Here is a 19,533-nt window from a genome sequence, read left to right as displayed (position 1 = left end):
TGACAGCCAATCAGCACAGAGCTTTTCCACTTTGCCCCGCCCCACCTGGAGGGGTGGGAACTCCAGGAGACCGGGCCCCGCTCGCCTGGCGCTGGCCGAGTCACGTGGGCGCGGGAGGGGTGGGGAGGGGAGGCGGGCGGCCGCCGGCGGATTTCTTAATGAAGTATCCCCGCATGCGTAGAAGGAATCTGGGGGAGGGAGGTGGAATCACCAGGAGGAGGGGAGGGGTGGGGAGGGACAGGAGGAGGGATGGGGGAGGGGAAAAGAGAGCGAGGTGTCTCCCCAGCTCGCTGCCTCTGGCAAGTGGAGTTTTTAAAAAGCTCGAGCAGATCATGTCATGACGACTTCGCTGCTCCTGCATCCGCGCTGGCCAGAGAGCCTTATGTACGTCTATGAGGACAGCGCGGCGGAGAGCGGCGGCGGCGGCGGCGGGGGAGGCGGCAGCGCGGGCGGAGCGGGGGGCGGCTGCAGCGGAGCGAGCCCCGGCAAAGCCCCGAGCATGGACGGGCTGGGCAGCAGCTGCCCGGCCAGCCACTGCCGCGACCTGCTTCCCCACCCCGTGCTGGGCCGCCCACCGGCTCCCCTGGGTGCCCCTCAGGGCGCCGTCTACACGGACATCCCGGCCCCGGAGGCGGCGCGCCAATGCGCCCCGCCGCCCGCGCCCCCCACCTCGTCCAGCGCCACCCTGGGCTACGGCTACCCGTTTGGTGGCAGCTACTACGGCTGCCGCCTGTCGCACAACGTGAACCTGCAGCAAAAGCCTTGCTCCTACCACCCGGGCGATAAGTACCCGGAGCCGTCGGGCGCCCTGCCCGGCGACGACCTGTCCAGAGCCAAGGAGTTCGCCTTCTATCCCAGCTTCGCCAGCTCCTACCAGGCGATGCCCGGCTACCTGGACGTGTCGGTGGTGCCTGGGATCAGCGGGCACCCGGAGCCGCGTCACGATGCGCTCATCCCTGTCGAAGGCTACCAGCACTGGGCTCTCTCCAACGGCTGGGACAGTCAGGTGTACTGCTCCAAAGAGCAGTCGCAGTCCGCCCACCTCTGGAAGTCTCCCTTTCCAGGTAAGGATGGGGCCCGAGTGCCGCGGCCGCCGCCAGGGACCCTCCCCGCCCCGCCTGCCCCCGGGCTCCGCGCCCCAGCCACCCCCGCCGTCTGGTCCCGGCGCGCCGGCTTTGCTGGGCTGCCGATGGAGCTGGCCCGGCGAGCTGCGCTGAGGAATGCTCCGGGGAAGAAATCTGCTCCGACACGTTCCCCGAAGCTGCCTGGCTGAGAGTGAAGCAATCACAGGCGCCCGAGCGCCGGGCCGCCGGCTGCGCTCTAGTCGGTAGCTCGCCTCCTCCTCCCCCAGCCGGCTCCAGTCTCGCGCGTGGCTCTGTGCCGGCGAAGCCCGCTTCCGGCTAAGAATGGGGGTGGGGAGGGCCTAGAGTACCTTGGAATCCACAATCACCAGCCCCAAACCCTCAACCCACCAAATAACTGGGGGGGAAATAAGAACCCCCGTTTTCTTTGCCAGAATTTCCAAGATCGTTCAGGCACGACTAGACAGTTGTGTGTGTGTGTGTGTGTGTGTGTGTGTGTGTGTGTTTTAAATAGGAGTCCGATTTGCCACAGTCTACAGAAATGTAGGATACTACCTTTTTCTTTTCTTTTTTATGTATTAAAAAAATTCGGCCATGAATTTCCCAATTGTTAAAGGAGCAGAGCTAAAATCTCTCTTGAGAGGGTGTGTAGAGAAAGAAGTTTGAATCCCTCTCCTGAGATATAAATTTTATTTTTCTCTCTGGTATACTGAGTTCAAATAATGTGGGTGTTTCCACTGCTAACTCCCCCAAGTGTGGGGAGAGAGAGTTATCCATGCCACAAACACAGAAAGAAGGTGGTAAGGATGAGAGGGGTAGGGGAGGAAGACCTGTTCTGAAGGGACCTGGGGTCCAGGCCCAGGCTGAGAGTCCCTCAGTTTTGTCTGGCTATGTGTGGGGTATGGGGGGGGGGGGGGTGGAATTCACCATTGCCCTATTCCTCTTTAAATGAGGCTTTCCCTAAATAGGAGGGGATCTTGCAACCCACCCAAGGGTTTCTAAAAACCATATGGGAGCTTTGAATTCAGCACTGCACTGAGAAATCAGGATTTGGGATATAACAAATCGAGCTTCAGTCTGCTCTGGCTGTAAGTAGAGCTCAGGGAGAGAGGGCCGACTGCCTCCCTTCCGACGTCCACAGGGGCCCAGTGGGGCCCAGCGCAGCCACACATGTCTCCCCATACTGCCCAGAGGTCCCCCAGCTCTGCATATGGGCCTAAGGACATTTTCATTGGAAAATATAGACTGAAGACCTCTTAAGAGTGGGCCTGAAATTCCTCTGCATCCGGGACTGGGGAAAGGGCAGATGGTGAGAATATCACTGAATTATGTTAGAAAGTGTAGCAAATAACATTCTTGTAAATATTCTGAGAATACTCAATATAACATATAACTGAATACCCGGTTGGAATCCACCCTAGGCACCCCATTTCTGGTTGCAAGAAGATTTAAGGATGATAGAATTTTAGTACATGGTATCATGCATTACATATTTGGCATTGGCGATAATATTTTTATATAATAAGATTTCTATTATTAACCACCTAATATGAAACATACACTAATATATTTCTAGAATACAGGCAATTCACATGTAGAGAGATGGCCCTTTAATCCCCCAATTCTCCCAAATGGAAAGGTCCTTAGGAATTGGGTATCTAGCAGGAATTCTTGGAGCAGGTGGAGCCAATAGGCCATTCTAAAGGGTCAAAAGACAGGGGAGCATATACCCACCAGGCCCATTCTGGGCAGAAGTGCAGGTCTGGAGCAATGGGCGATGGGTTTAATGTGAAGAAGTGAAGAGGAGCTTCTCTGACATCCTTATGTATTCCTGTGGAGTGGAGTAGGGGTGAAGGATTGAAGAGAAGCTCAGAATATCTTTGAATAAAATATACATTTTAAAGATTCCCTGGGGGGGAAAACACGCTAGAAATAAACACTTTGTGATCACAGCCTCCTAGAGAAAAATAGCTTTGAAATAAAAAATATATAGCCCAACTGAGATGTATTACATTTGCAAATTATGGCATGCAAATTACAGCATGGAAATGGATATAAAACCCAGTGTGTCTCAGCAGCTATGTGCTCAAACACTCCCTGTGTGGAAATAGAATCAGGCTGGTGTATCACAGTGAGTGCAGAGGTCCAGGCAATAGGCAGATGAAAAAGAAATGATCTTCAGACACCCTCCATCTTTCTGCCCACACAGAGATCTTTTAGAAGCAGTGAGATTTCCAGATAACTCTGTCTATGCAATTGTGGTTTGTTCCACAGTATCTAGGCATAAACACTACTGTCTCTCTTCAGCGCCTCTGGCTCTGAGAAACCTCATCTATGGCAGTCTGGGCTGGTGTGGGAGATGGAGCAATTGTTCAGAAAGATCCAAATAATTAGGGCGAAGATGTGTTGTGGCTTTTCCCTTCGCCCAATTATACAGACCCTTGCTTCATTGCGCTCGCTCTCTCTGTCTCTCTCTCTCTCTCTCTGTCTCTCTCTCTCTTTCTCTTCCTTCCAATGGTGAGTGTAGACTTTTTTCTTTTTTTTTCAGAGAGAGGCAGAAATTTTGAGAGCGAATCAGCAAGGAAAGGATGGGGAGAGACAGAGAGGATTAGGAGAGAGAGAGAGAATGAGAAAAACATTTAGTGGGTTCTTTGGGCCATGCTGGAGTACCTACTGACAAGCCTTTGGATTTTGGTTGAGAAGAGAAGCTAGGATTTCTAGCTGAGGAAGGCGTCCTCTGCAGAGCCCTGTTGTGGCAGTAAGTGGGCAAGAGCGAGGGAGCAGTAGGAACCTGTACACAGAGCTCCAAGAGAAAGCTATGGCTGAGCATTGATCTGATTTTTATTTGCTCTTCAAAAGTGTCTATTAGATTCCCAGGTATGAAGTGGTTTGGGTGCCTGTATGCTCTGGAGGGAGATTAGGGAAGGGTTGAGTGTAATATTAATTAGCCAACTCCCCTGTTTACTTTAGGCAGTATAGACACTATTCCAGGTCTAAGCTTTAGATGTTCCCACATCTGTGGATCCCACTTCCTTTTCAGACAAGACAACAGACAATGAAGGGGGCTTCTGTGAGAAGGCAAGAGAGAAGGTATTTCCCCAGGAGGCCTTTAAAAATCCCCAGCAGTTTGGTCTGGTCCATGAAAAACTTGGCCAAATCAATCCTGGTATTCTACAGAGAAAAAGAGCCAGCTTAAATCAATTACTTGTTTTTTAAAACTGATTTTTAGGGTTGCATTGATTAAACCTCATTGGAAAATTAGAGTTAGGGTTTTGGGGATCCAAAATTGGGTAGGTAATTGTGAGCATTTACAGAAAGTGAGGGGAAAAAACAACAACAACAACAACAAGGACAATTATCTGGTTACTTCAGGAATTAAATGCCACTTTTATTCCATTTTGCTCTCCAGGGAAAAGAAGGCATTTTATTTTATTTTATTTTATTTTTTGAAAAGGAGATATTTTAAAGCTGGATTGTATCAGGTGGTTTATTTCCATTTGAGAACTCACTGCGTCATTATGTTGAGTCCAAAAATCTGGGTTTAAAATCTTAAGTTAGTTTACCCAGTCTAGAGCCTCAAATTCTCATCTTGTAAATAAGTTTACTAAAATAATCCTGAAAAAAAAGTTCTGGGGATTAACACAAACAAAAAGAAAACCTCACAATGACCTCATGATATCAGTACTTACTTTCTCTGTATTATTCTTGTCCCAGAATCATCAATTTCCTGAATCATAGTTACATCTGTAAGAGTAAAAAACAACTTGAGAACTGAGAGGTTTTTTAAAAAAATTATCTTGTACAAAAAATCATTTTTAACCTAAAGGATCTTCTCTGTTAAAGTGAAGTTGTTTTGTTTTTCAGATTTTTATAAAACCTTGGCCTATTCATACATAGGCAGAGACAAGGGACAAATCCAACAATTTTCCTGAGAAATTGTCATCACGAAGACAGCCAAACCAGGCCATTGGAACCCCCCCCCCCCCATATTCTTCCTGAGCACTTTTCTCAGGAGACATCTCTCTCCATCCTATAGAGATAAGGGTCCCAGTGGGAATGGGTATAGGGAAGGTGTTGTATGAGGGTGGGGTGAGAACAGCATTTTAGGAAGAGCTTTGTGTTTTCACTCCGGACTGTTTCTACACTCTCAAAGGGTAGAGAATGAAGGAGAAACCCCCAATATTCTGTCTTCTTCACTAGCTTCTGTCTGAAGAAGTCTAATAACTATATTTTAAAAATTAAGGGGCCATTTATTTAGACAATCTCCCTAGTTTCCCACTTCCCCTTGAAAGTGTGGCTATGACTTTTTTATTGACAGAGGTGAGGGTGGAGTGGAAGGGGGGGGGGGGTATAAGTGACATTTTTTTGTTTTTGGTTTCTGTGAAATTTTCAGAGTATAAAGAAACTGAACTACTAGTGGTTAGGGCGACAAGGTATTTAGGATTTAGGGTTAGGATTCCTGCATGGGATGAAGAGAGTTTTCTTCGGCTTTGGAAGAATGGAGAGGAGAGGGGGTTGGAGCAGAGCAGAATTTGCTCTGTTTGGGTGGGTGGACATTTGTGGGGGCAGGGGGACATTGAGTTCTTTCTATAGACTTATGTGAATAGCTGATTTTACCCCCCAAGAAGGGCTCTCCTGGTGCCTTCTCTGGTGGACAGACCCTGGGGCGTGGACCCTTTACTTCCAAGGACTGATTCTCTATATCTCAGGACCAGGGCCTCCTACCTTGGATGTTGTTAAGTGGCTCACAAAATTGGACTCCTAGACTGATGGGCTCCCACGCAGGCTGGCGTCACCTGGACTGTTCTTCTCTCTGTCTAGTGGTGCGGGCATCAGATTCCTAGTGCAGAGCCAGTGAGCAAAGCCGTGAGCAGCCACTTGGTGGTCTGTGCCAACTGCAGCTATCTCCCTGCCCGACATGTCCTTCCTCAAACCTACCACAGAACATCTTTCTCTCATACTGGAGCAGAGGATGAGCTGATGGCTGCCCAAATGATTTACCTGCAGGAAGGCCTGCAGACCAGAGTGAAATTTGAAGGGACCCCTCTAAGGGCACAGAGATTCTAGTGACACAGAGATTTTAGTGATACAGAGATTGCTGTGCCAAGCCATAATGAAGCCTGAGACAAAAAGAAAATCAGTAATACTGTCCCAGTGTTTATTTTTTTAATATATATTTTATTGATTTTTTACAGGGAGGAAGGGAGAGGGATAGAGAGTTAGAAACATCCATGAGAGAGAAACATCGATCAGCTGCCTCCTGCACACTCCCTACTGGGTACGTGCTGCAGCCAAGGTACATGCCCTTGACCGGAACCGAACCTGGGACCCTTGAGTCCATAGACCGATGCTCTATCCACTGAGCCAAACCGGTTAGGGCTCCAGTGTTTATTTTAAAAAATTGATACTTTGTTCATCATGGATATTTTGCATTCATTTTGATTTTTTAAAGCATTGTATTCAAGTATTATTTATCTTGATGACTGAGTATTTTGTGCCCCCCTCCTTTAAAGTTTGAACCAGAGAAAAATACCACAGTGGCCTCACCTCCGTCGTGGCCTTGCTACTAGAGAGCAAAAGATTTGGGGGCAATCCGCTGGCCCGCTTTGAGTCCCTGCCAGAACTTTGCGCCCAGTCTGCGGCGCGGTGTCGATGCCCTTAGCCCAGTCCAGGTTCCATCCACGCGACTCACTCCCTGCCCGCCTGCCTTCTCTCCCCCCTTAGACGTGGTTCCCCTACAGCCTGAGGTGAGCAGCTACCGGCGCGGGCGCAAGAAACGCGTGCCCTACACCAAGGTGCAGCTGAAGGAGTTAGAGAAGGAATACGCGGCCAGCAAGTTCATCACCAAAGAGAAGCGCCGGCGCATCTCTGCCACCACGAACCTCTCCGAGCGCCAGGTCACCATCTGGTTCCAGAACCGTCGAGTCAAAGAGAAGAAGGTGGTCAGCAAATCGAAAGCGCCTCATCTCCACTCCACCTGACCGCCCACCCGGCCACCTTCCCCCTCTATTTATGTCGCCGCTTTGTACCATAACCAAACTCACCGAAGGACCCTTCGCTGGTGCAGACGAATATTTAATGTTAACAAGAAAGAGGAACCGTGGCTGGGAGGCAGAGAGTATCCAAGGGCGGGGCGCCCTGCCGTCCCCCTACTCCCCACCCCATCCTCAACCCCCACCCCCATCTAGATGGGATCTACTGGGCCTCAACAGCTTTGGAGGTGGGTCCCTGGCGGGCGGTGGGAGCAAAGCTGCCCGGCCCCATCCCCCGGCGCCCCCTCCCCGTCCCATCTCCTTGTAAGAAAGCCAAGTGGCAGCGAAGAGCAAGAAGAGCCCAATCATTGCAAACAAAGCGGGGTTGGAGAACCCCAATGACCCCATTCTTGCCTCCTCCTTTGCCCAGCAGGTAGAGGATCCTCCTGAGGTATCTCAACCTCAGTGCAGGACCTGGTGAGCTTAAAATTTCCTTCCAGTCCTCCCCTGCTCCCTGTCCCTACTGCACTCCTTAGTTAGGCAAGAATTCCCAATTAAGATTTTTCTGTGCATATTTTAAAAGTCGTGTTAATGATAATTATTAGGGGTCAGGACCGTGATTGGAGTACAGGCAGCACATAGGTTTTCTTTCTTTCTGTTTCAACAAAAGCTGGAATTGGCCTAAGAGCCACCTACCCCCCTCAACCAGGAAACTGAATTTCTCAGGAGCCGCCTTTGCCTCCACTGCCTCTTCTGTTCTGCTCTCCCAGTCATCACACAGGAATCCAAGGTCAGAAACTCAACCAGCCTTCTAAATATTTTTCTCCCCTCCTCCTCCTCCTCCTCCTCCTCCTCCTCCTCCTCCTCCTCCCTTCCTCCCTCCCTTCTTCCTTCTCCTCCTCCTTCTCCTCCTCCTCTTCCTCCTCCTCCTCCTCTTTCTTCTTCTTCTTCTCCTTCTTCTTCTTCTTCTTCTTCTTCTTCTTCTTCTTCTTCTTCTTCTTCTTCTTCTTCTTCTTCTTTTCTTCTTCTTCTTCTTCTTCTTCTTCTTCTTCTTCTTCTTCTTCTTCTTCTTCTTCTTCTTCTTCTTCTTCTTCTCCTCTCTCTCTCTCTCTCTCTCTCTCTCTCTCTCTCTCTCTCTCTCTCCAGGCCATAAAGAAGTAGAATCTTTTTTCTTAAAGAAAATAAATAAATAACCACAGGATGGAGTTTTGGGTCCCCAGCAGAATCCCTCTCCAGTCACTTCTCCATCATGGCAGTAGCTGAGAACAGAGGCCTCATACTTTCACTTTTACTGATTGTCCAGAGGAAAGCAGTTTTCTTCCAGGAAGCCAAAATAAGGGCCCCCACAAAGCCAGCTAATGTAGACGCTGCCTAACATTTTCCTCTTCAAGGCCAACTTGGTGCTAGGGGGCCCCTCACCTTCTCCCACTGGCGAATTACAAAACAGTGTTCTTTTGCAATGTTCATCAGAAATAGGCTTTTTAAAAATGTTGTGTATCTGTATATAGTATTGTGATGTCTGAATGACAATGTATTGAATTGAATGCAAAAAGAAAAACCCACAAACCTGTTTTTAAAATAAAATCTTTTTTTGGGCCTTGATTTTATTGCTCAAAGTCTTTGGAAGCCTCTCTTTCCAGTGGCCCTTCAGAGAAGTTTCTGATGCCCTGACTCAGCCAGAATGGGCACTGGAAGAGCACAGCCATGACCCCAGCTGGGAAGACCCCTGACTCATATTTTGCTCCAGTTTCTTTTTTAACTTTGGGTGGTTGAAACTATCTAGATAGGAGAAAAGTTCTTTCCATCCTGATGGAGAGAAGGCTGTAATCAGCAACTGAAAAGGCCTGGGAGGAGGTGAGTGAGAAAAATACTTGCTATTTCAGTTAGTAGTTGGGGTTCAGATCTGGATTTGGGGGCTGGAGCTGAATGCTATAGTGACAGCAGTGGAAAGCTAACTGGAGGCCCTACTGTCTGCAGAGGGTCCCAAATTCCTACAGCCAGTTCAGGGCTGAGGCTAGGGAGAGGTCCGCACTGCCACCCCTGCCCTGCTCCGTGTTCCCAGGCTGCACTCTTTCTTTCCCCGGTGACCTATGTAGAAAGGTCAGGCTGCTAGGATCCCTGGTGCCCCCAGTTCACTAAAGCAACCCCACTTTTATTCTCCAGCATTCCTGGAAACCTCGGTCTTTCATGCAATCTGGAGCCCCATAGGCCCTGCCACTAATTTGTTTTTTTCTGTCGAGTCAGTCCATGCCTATCTCCCTATCTGGCAGAGTTAATGAGATTGTTAAATTGTCAGGTTAGGAGACTTTTAAAAAGCAACATCGCCTAAAACAATGTTATCTTGGATTAAATCTTTACCGCGGCAATTTTTATATATAATATTCTTCCTCTCCTGAGACACAGAAAGACTGGAGGCATTGAATTGGAAATTAGCGTTCTCTGGTCTCCCTTTACCTGATGGCTGAAGTTTTAAATATTTTATTGAAATAAATAAATGTTTCTGAGGATGAAACACACACATGCACACACAGGGAGTCTGAGAGACAAAGAGCCTGAAGAATTCACCATCTCTGGAGGCTTTGCTACTGATGTGGCACCAGTCCCATTCAGCTGCATTTTAACTCTGGGTTAACTATCAAAGAATCATATGTTGGGAAGTAGAGATTTAGGAGGTGTAAGTGAATCTCCCAGGAATAAGGTTCATTTTTAATTCCCTCTCCCCTTTCTCTTCCTATCCACCACCCTAACCTTTCCCCAAAGCCAGAGTCTCCCTTGAGATGAAAAGAGTTGAAGATTAAATGTATGCTTGATCAGAAAAAGAAACTGAATAGATAAGTGGTCTGGGGCTCTCTTGATATGGTCCCCACCTCTCTTTGAAGATGCACTGGGCCGTCCCACAACACCCAATGTACACACACAGTGGAAGTTGGAGACTGGGCAGGGGGAGAAGTCTTGAGTTCTCTGAGGGGCCCTCCGCTTCTGCACACAAACCCACGCATAATCAAATGAGTGAATCTTTCCACACACAGAGGGACCGGCACTAAAGCCCCAGAAGAGGGCGATGAAAAAGAGGAGAGCCTGGTCAGCATGGCTCAGTGGTTGAGCCTTGACCTATGAACCAGGAGATCATGAACCAGGAGGTCATGAACCAGGAGGTCACGGTTCAATCCCCACCCCCACCCCCATTCCATGGCACATGCCTTGGGTTGCCAGCTCGAGCCCCAGTGTGGGGTGTGCAGAGGGCAGCCTATCAATGATTCTCTCATCATTGATGTTTCTATCTCTCTCTCTCCCTCTCCCTCTCTGAAAACAATAAAAAATTTTTAAAAAGAAAAGAGAAGGAGAAAGCCTGTGGAAGCTCACTGGGGTTGCATTGGGACCCTGGTAACCCAGGCAAAGACTGAAGTCTCTCTGAGTCCTTGTGAGTCCCAATGTGTTTAAGACCCTCTCAAGCCCTGGATTAAATGTGTCTGAATGGATTTTGGGGAATTGTCATGCCTGGATCAATTTTAAGATGCCTCTCCCATAAAAGTAAGTGAGCATGAGAATGGGAACTCCCATGTGAGACAGGTATTGTGTGACTGTGTGTTCTGGGGTGGCAACATTGGGAAAATGTATTATTCTTTTCCTGATCATGTTGGTCCCTTACCTTTCTGTCTTCCAAGAATTGGCATTCTCACTGGGGACGCTGTGAGACATTCCTGTCAAGGGTGTGTGTGTGTGTGTGTGTGTGTGTGTGTGTGTGTGTGTGTTTAGAGCCTTTGACCAGTGGAGAATTTCCTCAGCCTTTACTGCCTGTGTGTGCAACTATGTAGGTAGGAGTGTCACCAGCCGGCACTCATCTCAGGGTATAGAATTGTTTTCTCTTCTTTATTCAAATCTATAAAAAGGCTTTCTTTCTAAGGCCAGTCTCCTAGTGTTGGTGTGAGAGTCAGGCTGCAATAAATATGAAAGTGCAAGGGAATAGCAGGGCTGTGAGCACAGAGGCTTCTCCTGGAGACAGCCCTCCCCTCTGGGATGGAAGCCCCTGCTGTCTTTCTCACAGTCTGGGGTGGCATTCTCCACCCTTCATGCCCCACCAGGTCAGGACCGGGGTCCTGGATGGGGGTGGGCTGGAGCCTCACAGGACTCTCCATCTGGGGGCCACTCTCCCAGGCCGCCAGGGAGGGCTCAGTTACATCCTTTCCATGTCCTTCCCCACCCACATCTTCATCCCCAGACCCAGGGCCAGCAGACGGGGCCTTTCAGTAGCAGTCCCACAGCCAAGAACCCACCTGAGGGAGCAAGGCCAGCAGTTCTCGGAAGATTCCTCCACCGCTGTCTCTATGCCATCTGCTCCTGCGGCTGATCCACAGACAGCTGGGTCAGCAGTGAGGGAGTGCAGCAGGGACAGCCCTCTGACATTCTCCATGGCTCAGGGGATTGGAGCTGGGGACGCGGCGGCAGCCCCTCTGTTCAAAAAAGAACTCCCCACGCTAGGATCCACCTGGGTGCGACTCAGGTGGCCTGGGTAAGGACGGTGCTGATCCCAGGCTGCTGGTGTGAGCCCACCCCTCAAAAACCCCCAACTGCAGGATCAGATGTGTATCCAGACTTGCGTTGGGGGGAGGGTAGAGGGGCCCTGGGAAGCGAGGAGCTCCTGGGAGGAGGAGGGGGCCAGAGCCTTTCGCAACCAACCAGGCTCTTCCTCTTTTAGCCTTGACCGTGACTAGGTCTTTCTGACCTTGACATCGCAAGGAGCACATGCGAGGGGGGAGGGGGGAAAACGCCTTGATCTTCCGGTGGCCAGAGAAGGGGAGGGCCGCGAGCCCCCTCGACGCGCCATCCCCCCTTCCCGCCAGAGCCCGCCGCCTCTGTTTACACACAGAGGAGGTGTCGTCTTCAGTCTAGACAGGGGCGCTAATAACGACCATAAAAGGCGGCCTCCCCAGAGATGCTCGCAGCTCAGCTCCCGCGCGCCGACCGCCGGCCGCTCCCTCCGCCTCCTCCGCCCCGCCCTCCTCTGATACCTCGGCTTGGCCTGCGGCGGGTCTTGGGGAAGGGGGAGAGGGTGTCTAGAGGCTGAGAGCCCCCGCCCCGCATCCTTCCGAACCTCTTCCGTCTCCAAAGGTAAGTGGACCCCGCTCTTCCGGCCCAGCCATCCTCGGGGTGAACAGCAGGTCCACCCTCCCACCCCCACCAGCCTCCTGGGCCGGTGGCTCCTACTCCGACCCGCCCGCGCTCCCCACCCCGCACTGGGGGCTTGACTTCGGGGAGCGTTTGGGTAGCTGGCAGAACAGACCCCAGGCAGATCTCAGCCGCTGCCCAGAGCTAGGCCTGGACGGAGGCCGCGGTCACAACCAGCCGCTGGCTGTGGGGCAGGGGGCTCTGGGGGGGGGGGGGGGGTCGTCCTCACCCCACTTGGAGCTCGAGGTCTGCGGAGACCAGGCCCCCTTGCAGGCGGCTGTGGGTGTGACGCGTGATGAGGGTGTGTTGTTGTGTGTTTTTTAACTTGGTCCCACACCTTTCTTGACACTCAGTAATTCACTAGGCGGAGGAGATCCTCTGCTGGCGGAGGTGGAAAATGTCAGAGCCACGCAACCATTTAACTATTAGCGCGCCGGAAAGACAGAAAATGGGGAAAGATGGCCCCTTTAGGGATGCTCAGGTGAGAGGTGGAGAGATGGCTTCCCAGATGTTCCCGCCGGGACTCCCCACCTCTTCCCCGTCTCCTGAGTGGCAACCGGGCTGGGGTCTTGCGGCGGGAGGCAGCTCAGAAGGAGCTGCGGGATCGAAGGACTTGAGGACGCTGCTGATCCCAGGCTGCTGGCTCGAGCCTAAAACCCTGACTGGGTCCCCTCACCCAAGGCTTCTCTAAAGCCCCCACCTCCAGGCTGTAGGTGCTTAGAAGGCAATACCTGGAGAAGGGGCCTCCCAGATTTCTTTCTTAAGTCCCAGGCTCCCAGAGGAAGACCTGGGAACCAAGTGCGCTCCGGCCTCTGGAGGAGCTCATGAAGCAAAACAGAGACTGAGCTCCCTTCCTTTACGTCTGTCTAGTCTGAATCCGACGAAGACCCTGTTGCAAGCCCAACTGCCCTAAAGGGGTGAAACGGAGAGGCCTGAGGGGTGGGGGCCCAAGCCGTCCACATTCGCCGCTTTTCATCTCCCCTCTCCCTGCCTGCTCAGCCCCTACTCAGATCTCTTTCAGGGCCCAAGCGCTGCCTCATTTGCATATGCGGCGGAGCCGCTCTCCGCAAACTAGACAGTGACCTTGAACCGGGCCACCGCGGCCTCTCCACTGACGGGGAGAAGACGGCAGCGCCGCGCTGCATCATTCCGACCCCGGGAAGCCCGAACGCAGCTGCTCCGCGGTGGCCTGCGCAGCCGCCTTGACCCCGCCACCAGAACCGGCGTAGATTTTATAATCAGCTTCTCTCGCCTGGTTCAGCCGTGGCAGCGACTTGAGGCCCCGCGAGAAGGCCTCGAAGATGCGGGAGGGATGGAGGCTCAGGCAGAGAAGGCGCGGGAGAGGAGGCAGGGCGTCCAGCTGGTGGATGCGCGGAAGCACGAGGGCGGCCACGGGTCTTTACGGAAAACCTTGGACCACATCCTGGCCTTCAGTTTTCATTAGCCCCTGAGTTAATGAGAGGGGCATGGCTGAGCAAAGACCAGCTGCAGCAGGAAGCCATGGCTCAGACGCTAGCAAGCAGGTCACCTCTAACCTTGTGATTTGTTGAAAGTGCAGGAGAGTGGACGTACAGATCGCTCCGCGGTTCCGGAGCCTGGGTCTCCGGCCAATTATAGTTTTGCAGGCGGCTGCGAAGTGCGAGCGGATTAAACCCGCGGTCTAGACGCGGCTGTCCAGCGCTTCAGGCCGGGAGTCCTTCCCAGCATCCCTATCCAGCCCCAGTGGGCTCGGGGCTAGCAGCTCTAGCCGAGTCTGGATTTAGATTTGATTTGAAGCCTCGCACCCGAGCCTCCCGCCGGCCCTGGGGACCCAGGCTGAGAGCGGCGCTCTGGGGGCTGTTTGTCTGAGGTGGTTAAGGAAGGGAGCTGCGTGCAGCGGGGGTCTTACAGGCGAACAGAACCGCGGTGGGTGCCAAGGGAGGCTGAGCGCTTTGTGTTGCCCGGGTCCTCGCTGCGATCCTGTAAATCCCTAGGTTCACACTGAGTCCTGAGGAACCGGACACAGGAGATGCGGATTTCTATGATGATTCTTGGCAGCTCTCCCTGAGCGGACTCGGGGTCCGAAGCTCGGAAGAAAGGGGGTTTAAGCATGTGCCAGTGCCCACAGAGTCCCAAACCTGGGAAAATGGCCTTTTTTGACGGGGCCTAATCAGTCTGATAGAAACTGCGAGTGCAGGAAGCCTTCACTCCAGCCTCCTTTCCCCTGCGTTGCATCTGCCGCCCTGTGGCCGCAGCTCTGTGTGCCGGGTGGTGGCCCGAGGGCAGCGAGCGGAGGTCTAGGCCTGGTATTTTCCAGCTCGGGAGGACTGGGGAGAGGCAGAGACCTTCCTCCTAGGGTCCCCCTTCTAGGAGATCGCGGTCCTCGGGGAGGGAAAAGAGAAGGGGGAGAAGCCTCACGGCAACTAGTGATTATTCCGCAAAGCTCAGCTCGGCATTTCTCACACCAACAATAGCGGCTGTGAGCCGAGGCCTGCAGACCTCGCCGCCAGCGCAATGTTCTGATTGAAAACTGCGTCAATATTAAAGTCACACCTTGTTTCGTTTTATGACCAAAATAACCCGCAAATAAAATTTTTAAAAATTAAAATTTCAGTGGCGCTCATTAATGCATCATGAAAAGGAGGCATAAATAATGTGTTGGAGGTGCCGTGACCTGGGATTTGCAGCTGAGGGATGCTCCTCTCTGCAGCCGCGCAGCCCTTTAATCAGGCACAACAAGGCCAACCCGGGCGGGTCTCTTGCCCACTGTTTGGCGCCCGGTTCGTGCGGTTCTGACTGGAGGTGACTGCGCCAGGCTGGAATCCCACTGCTTGGTCTCGGTTAGGCAAGTTGGGCCCCCAAAGGCTCCTGGGTGGGGGGCGGGAGGGCGCGGCTGGCGAGGCAGCCTGGCGGGCTTGGGCGGGGAAGGGGCAGACGCGGAGCATCTAACTGCGGGCCGGCAGGGCAGGCCGGCTGGGCGACGCCTGCACGGACGCATTTCTGGGGAGTGAGCAGCTATGGTTTGGGATATGAAATCGCCCGGAGCTGTGGAATTCTAAGAATCTGCGTCTCTCTCCGCTGTGTCCTGCAGAGAAGAGAGAGAAAAGGGGAGATGAGAGTTTTTTTGCTCCGGTCTGCTTCAGCTTTTGCTCAGACATTTAACTTTCACCTACATGGGTGTGTTTTTTCTCTCCCATATGGAGTCTCTTAGTCTCTAATCTTCTCTAAATCTTCTGGTGTTTTCTCATATTCAGATGTTTCCTGAACTATTTATCTCACCTCGTATTACTAAAGCTGGGCATTGGATAAGGAGCCTGAAATAATCACATGGAAATTCGACTATTTTGTCTACTAGGCTCCGAGAGAATACACCTACTTTTGAAGGTTTTTGTATTATGTGTGTGTGTGTGTGTGTGTTGGTTTGTGAGTTTTTTTCTCCTTTTTAATCCACTTGACTATGTTCTGTGGACTTAGTTGGAAAGGGTTTGTGATTTCCCTACCTTGACGAGTCTCACCAATGGCAGCATTGGGTACTCAGCCTTTTCCCGGCGGAGCTGCTGAGGCCAGCACCATAAACATAATTTTAAGCCCCCAACAGGATGGTTCTCTGGAGTTCCTTCCCCCGCTCCCAGAACTCCTAGTGGCCTCAGCACTGCTATCTGATGGTCCCAGAGCAGGTTGGGCCAATGTCTTCTTCACAGTGGGTGTCAGGAGCTTCCCAGGCCAACCAAGCTCTGCTAGGGGCCCAGAGACTCTCTTGCAAAGACTCTGGGAGATTCCCCCAGAAGCCCCTGTGACCCACAGAATCACAGTCAAGAGCAGTCCAAGCCCCCACATTCTCAAGGGCAGGTAGGCAGGTTCACATAGAGCTGGGCGCCTTCTTTTTGTGCCTCCCTCTGCATCCTTTCTCTACAGGTTGAGTGGACGTGTGAGGAGAGGGTGGCTCCCAGCGTGGGGGGGGAGACCCTACATTAATAATGCTCCCCGAGTCCTTCCTGGAGGAAAGGGCCTCATATGCCTCCCCCAATTCCTGAGGAGAAAGAGCTGAAGAAGAAAAGCTCAGCAGCCACAGGGCCCAGAAAGATAGCAGCAGGAGAACCTGCCCTTACCCCCACTCGCCTCTACTGTAAATAAACCCCGAGCCAAAGGGCTCATCCGTCTCCTTAAACAGCCAGTAAACTTTATATGACACAATATCTAATAGTAATTTATTGGGGAGATATTGTAAATTCCAACGGTTTTAGTTAATAAAGGAGCTAATTAAAGAGGGACGGGCTGTGCTGGGCCAGCTGTTGGTGAGAAGATAATACATGGGTGTGGGGGGGGCGTTCAGGGTGCAGAAGTGTGTATGTGCGGGTATTTTTGGTGTGGCTATTTCCCCCTTGCCCCGCGTCAGGCGACTGCCTCGCTCTCTGCGTTCGGTTTTATATGATTTCTTTAAAAAACTAGAAACCAGCGAATAAATCTGTCCCCGCGTTTCGTGCGCCCCCCACCCCCATTGGGGAAGGGGGAAGTTGGAATTGGTGCGGGGTGGGGGGATTCGCTGTCCCCACCCATCCCTCTGGCGGCGGCACCCACGTGAGTTGGACGGCCAATGGGTGGCGGGTGCAGGTTTAACTATGTTTAATGTCAGATAGCAATAAAGTAGAAGCTGCCGGTCGGGCCCCGCGGAAATGGGAGAGCATAATCTCCTGAATCCCGGGTTTGTGGGGCCGCTGGTGAACATCCACACGGGGGACACCTTCTATTTCCCCAATTTCCGCGCGTCCGGGGCGCAGCTGCCCGGGCTGCCGTCGCTGTCCTACCCGCGCCGCGACAACGTGTGCTCGCTGCCCTGGCCGTCGGCGGAGCCGTGCAATGGCTACCCGCAGCCCTACCTCGGCAGCCCGGTGTCGCTCAACCCGCCCTTCGGCCGCACGTGCGAGCTGGCGCGCGTGGAGGACAGCAAGGGCTACTACCGCGAGCCGTGCGCCGAGGGCGGCGGCGGGGCCCTGAAGCGCGAGGAGCGCGGGCGCGACCCGGGCCCGGGAGTTGGACCCGGGGCCGCGCTTCTGCCGCTGGAGCCGTCAGGGCCTCCTGCGCTCGGGTTCAAGTACGACTACGCGGCCGGCGGCGGCGGTGGCGACGGCGGTGCGGGACCCCCGCACGACCCGCCCTCGTGCCAGTCGCTGGAATCCGACTCCGGGTCGTCCCTGCTCAACGAGGGCAACAAGGGCGCCGGCGCGGGCGACCCCGGCGGCTTGGTGTCACCTTTAAACCCCGGCGGCGGGCTCTCGGCCAGCGGTAAGCACCCCGGCCCGCTCCGGAGACGCGCTCAGGGCGGGACGTCTGACGGGGCGGGCCGGGTAGGACCGAGCTGGGGCCGCCTGGGGTGACAGAATGTGTGGTGAGGAAGCACTTCTTTTAAAAAGAAGTGGGGGTTGGGGAGCCCTATAAACATGTAAATATCCCCATAAAAGAACTGAAGAGATTCCCTTCTGCATCAGCCCGAGGCTGGAGGGGGCAGGGAGCTCGGGAGAAGGGAAATTCTGGACCGAGCCTTCCCCAGGCCTGGGGGGTGGGAAGGTGAGGCCCAGAGCTTGGTCCCTGCTCCTCCAGAGCCTCTAGCTCCGCTTCCCCACAGCCTCCATTACCTGCATGTTTCGCCAGTGGAGACGTTTAACTCTCGCCACTCGCTCATGTCTGTTCTAACTGATCAGCGACCCCATCCCGGAAGATGTGAGAGGAAGGGTCCAGGATGCCCTGGAGAAGAGGTTTGGGGAGAAGGGAGGGAAGAGGAACATAGAAGGGTCAGGGATACTGCAGTGGTAGGTAGAGTTGGGGAAGCAAGGAAAAGAAGTGAAAGAGGAAAAGCAGGAGGATGAAGGATGGGAGTTGGTAGGGGTGGGGTCTGCGTAGAAGAGAGGAGTCAGGAGAGGAAGGGCTTGGGGTTGGGCATGAGGCCAAGGTGAAGAGGACTAGGGAAGGAGCAAGGGCTCTGAGCCTGTCACCTCTGGGTCTTCTGGCCAACCCTCGTTCCTGGTTCATCTCCACCCAGGCACGCCCTGGTATCCGATCCACAGCCGCTCACGGAAGAAGCGCAAGCCCTATTCGAAGTTGCAGCTGGCGGAGCTGGAGGGCGAATTTCTCGTGAACGAGTTCATCACACGGCAGCGCCGGAGGGAACTCTCAGACCGCTTGAATCTTAGTGACCAGCAGGTCAAGATCTGGTTTCAGAACCGGAGAATGAAAAAGAAAAGACTTCTGTTGAGGGAGCAAGCTCTCTCTTTCTTTTAGGGGGCAAGACAAGGGAGCCAGCCCCAGACTGAGCCCGTCTCTGGCAGAGAGCAAGAGGGGGCGCTGCCTGGGACACAGGCTCCCCGCTTAGAATGCCAGAAGTCTCTGGCAGGCCCTCTCTGGACGTCCTCTTATCTGTTTTCTTCGTGTTTCCCTCTCATACACCCCCAGCAGGTCCTGCCAGACCCCAGGGAGAAGGGAAGAGCCCAGCCAGGGAGACAGAAAGCCCACAGCTGTAGAGACAGGGCAAGCTGAGGCACCGGGGAAGGGTTGGTTTCAGGCAGACTGAGGCTGAGGACCCGGGCGCCTGCTCCCACCACTTCCCTTCGGTGATCTGAAGTCTGCCTGCAGGAGTAGGCAAAGGTGGGGACAGTGGAACAAAGTCTCCCAGAATTCGCTGCTGGGATTAGGAGCCGCTGACAGGAGAAGCAAGAGTCGAGGGCATCAGAGAGAGTAGAAGGGGACAGGGTAGCTCTGGGAGGGCAGGAGGAAGTGGAGGAATCCAGGAGGAAGTGCGGTTTGGGAGGACAGCATGGTCAGCAATGCCCATGTCCAGAGTGTCTGGATCCTCCCAGCCTGGATGGCAGAGCAGGCAGAAGCATGAACGGTTGGCAGACTGACTGCAGACAAGGCGATCACAGCCTTATGTCCTCTCTAGGGCAGGCTGTCCAAGCATCTCCTGGTCCCCAGCCCTCTCCCAAGCCTTCTGCCAGCTCCTTCGCTGCCATCCTCTCTTCCTGCCCCCTAGGTAGCTGCGGACCAGAACCGCAAGCTGGGAATTGAGGGCTAAGCAGATGCAGCCTCAGGTTCAATAGCCACTCTAGGGACCCCCACCTGGCCCTCCGGGAAACCCAAGAGGCTGTGAAAGGGGCTGCGAGCACGGCATTGATTGGCGGGCGGAAGAGTTTCTGGCTGCCGGAGCTAATTCTCCCTTTCCCGCTGGCGTTCATGGTCACGGCCGGCTAGAGGCTGGACTGGCATAATTTACGAGGCAGGAGGAGAATCCGCCCCTAGAGGGGCTACTGGCCACGGTGGCCCTGCTCAGTCCGGGTTTCCCA

General features: G+C 53.3%; 2 protein-coding genes across 2 annotated transcripts; both read left to right on the top strand.

Annotated features, from left to right (window-relative positions):
- Positions 1 to 337: 337 nt before the first annotated feature.
- On the top strand, positions 338 to 8,048 carry HOXC13 (homeobox C13). Its single transcript, XM_070407729.1, has 2 exons — positions 338 to 1,064; positions 6,807 to 8,048. The coding sequence occupies exons 1-2, from the start codon at positions 338 to 340 to the stop codon at positions 7,061 to 7,063; spliced, it is 984 nt and encodes a 327-aa protein (XP_070263830.1). The 3' UTR covers positions 7,064 to 8,048.
- An 8,824-nt stretch (positions 8,049 to 16,872) lies between these two features.
- Positions 16,873 to 18,475, top strand: HOXC12 (homeobox C12). Its single transcript, XM_070407728.1, has 2 exons — positions 16,873 to 17,482; positions 18,237 to 18,475. Exons 1-2 carry the CDS (start codon positions 16,873 to 16,875, stop codon positions 18,473 to 18,475), a joined length of 849 nt encoding a protein of 282 aa, XP_070263829.1.
- The last annotated feature ends 1,058 nt before the right edge of the window (positions 18,476 to 19,533 follow it).

This window comes from Myotis yumanensis, unplaced genomic scaffold, assembly GCF_028538775.1.
Source record: "Myotis yumanensis isolate MYYU_CA2020_CCGP unplaced genomic scaffold, mMyoYum1.0.hap1 SCAF_3, whole genome shotgun sequence".
NCBI lineage: Eukaryota > Metazoa > Chordata > Mammalia > Chiroptera > Vespertilionidae > Myotis > Myotis yumanensis.
This window is presented reverse-complemented; position numbering and strand designations above follow the sequence as displayed.

What these genes read in the sequence shown, in the direction of transcription:
- HOXC13 (XM_070407729.1), top strand. Translation starts at nt 338, where the DNA reads ATGACGACTTCGCTGCTCCTGCATCCGCGCTGGCCAGAGAGCCTTATG. An exon ending in CTGGAAGTCTCCCTTTCCAG is followed by an intron (nt 1,065 to 6,806) that starts GTAAGGATGGGG and finishes CTCCCCCCTTAG; the next exon opens with ACGTGGTTCCCCTACAGCCT.
- HOXC12 (XM_070407728.1), top strand. Translation starts at nt 16,873, where the DNA reads ATGGGAGAGCATAATCTCCTGAATCCCGGGTTTGTGGGGCCGCTGGTG. An exon ending in CGGCGGGCTCTCGGCCAGCG is followed by an intron (nt 17,483 to 18,236) that starts GTAAGCACCCCG and finishes ATCTCCACCCAG; the next exon opens with GCACGCCCTGGTATCCGATC.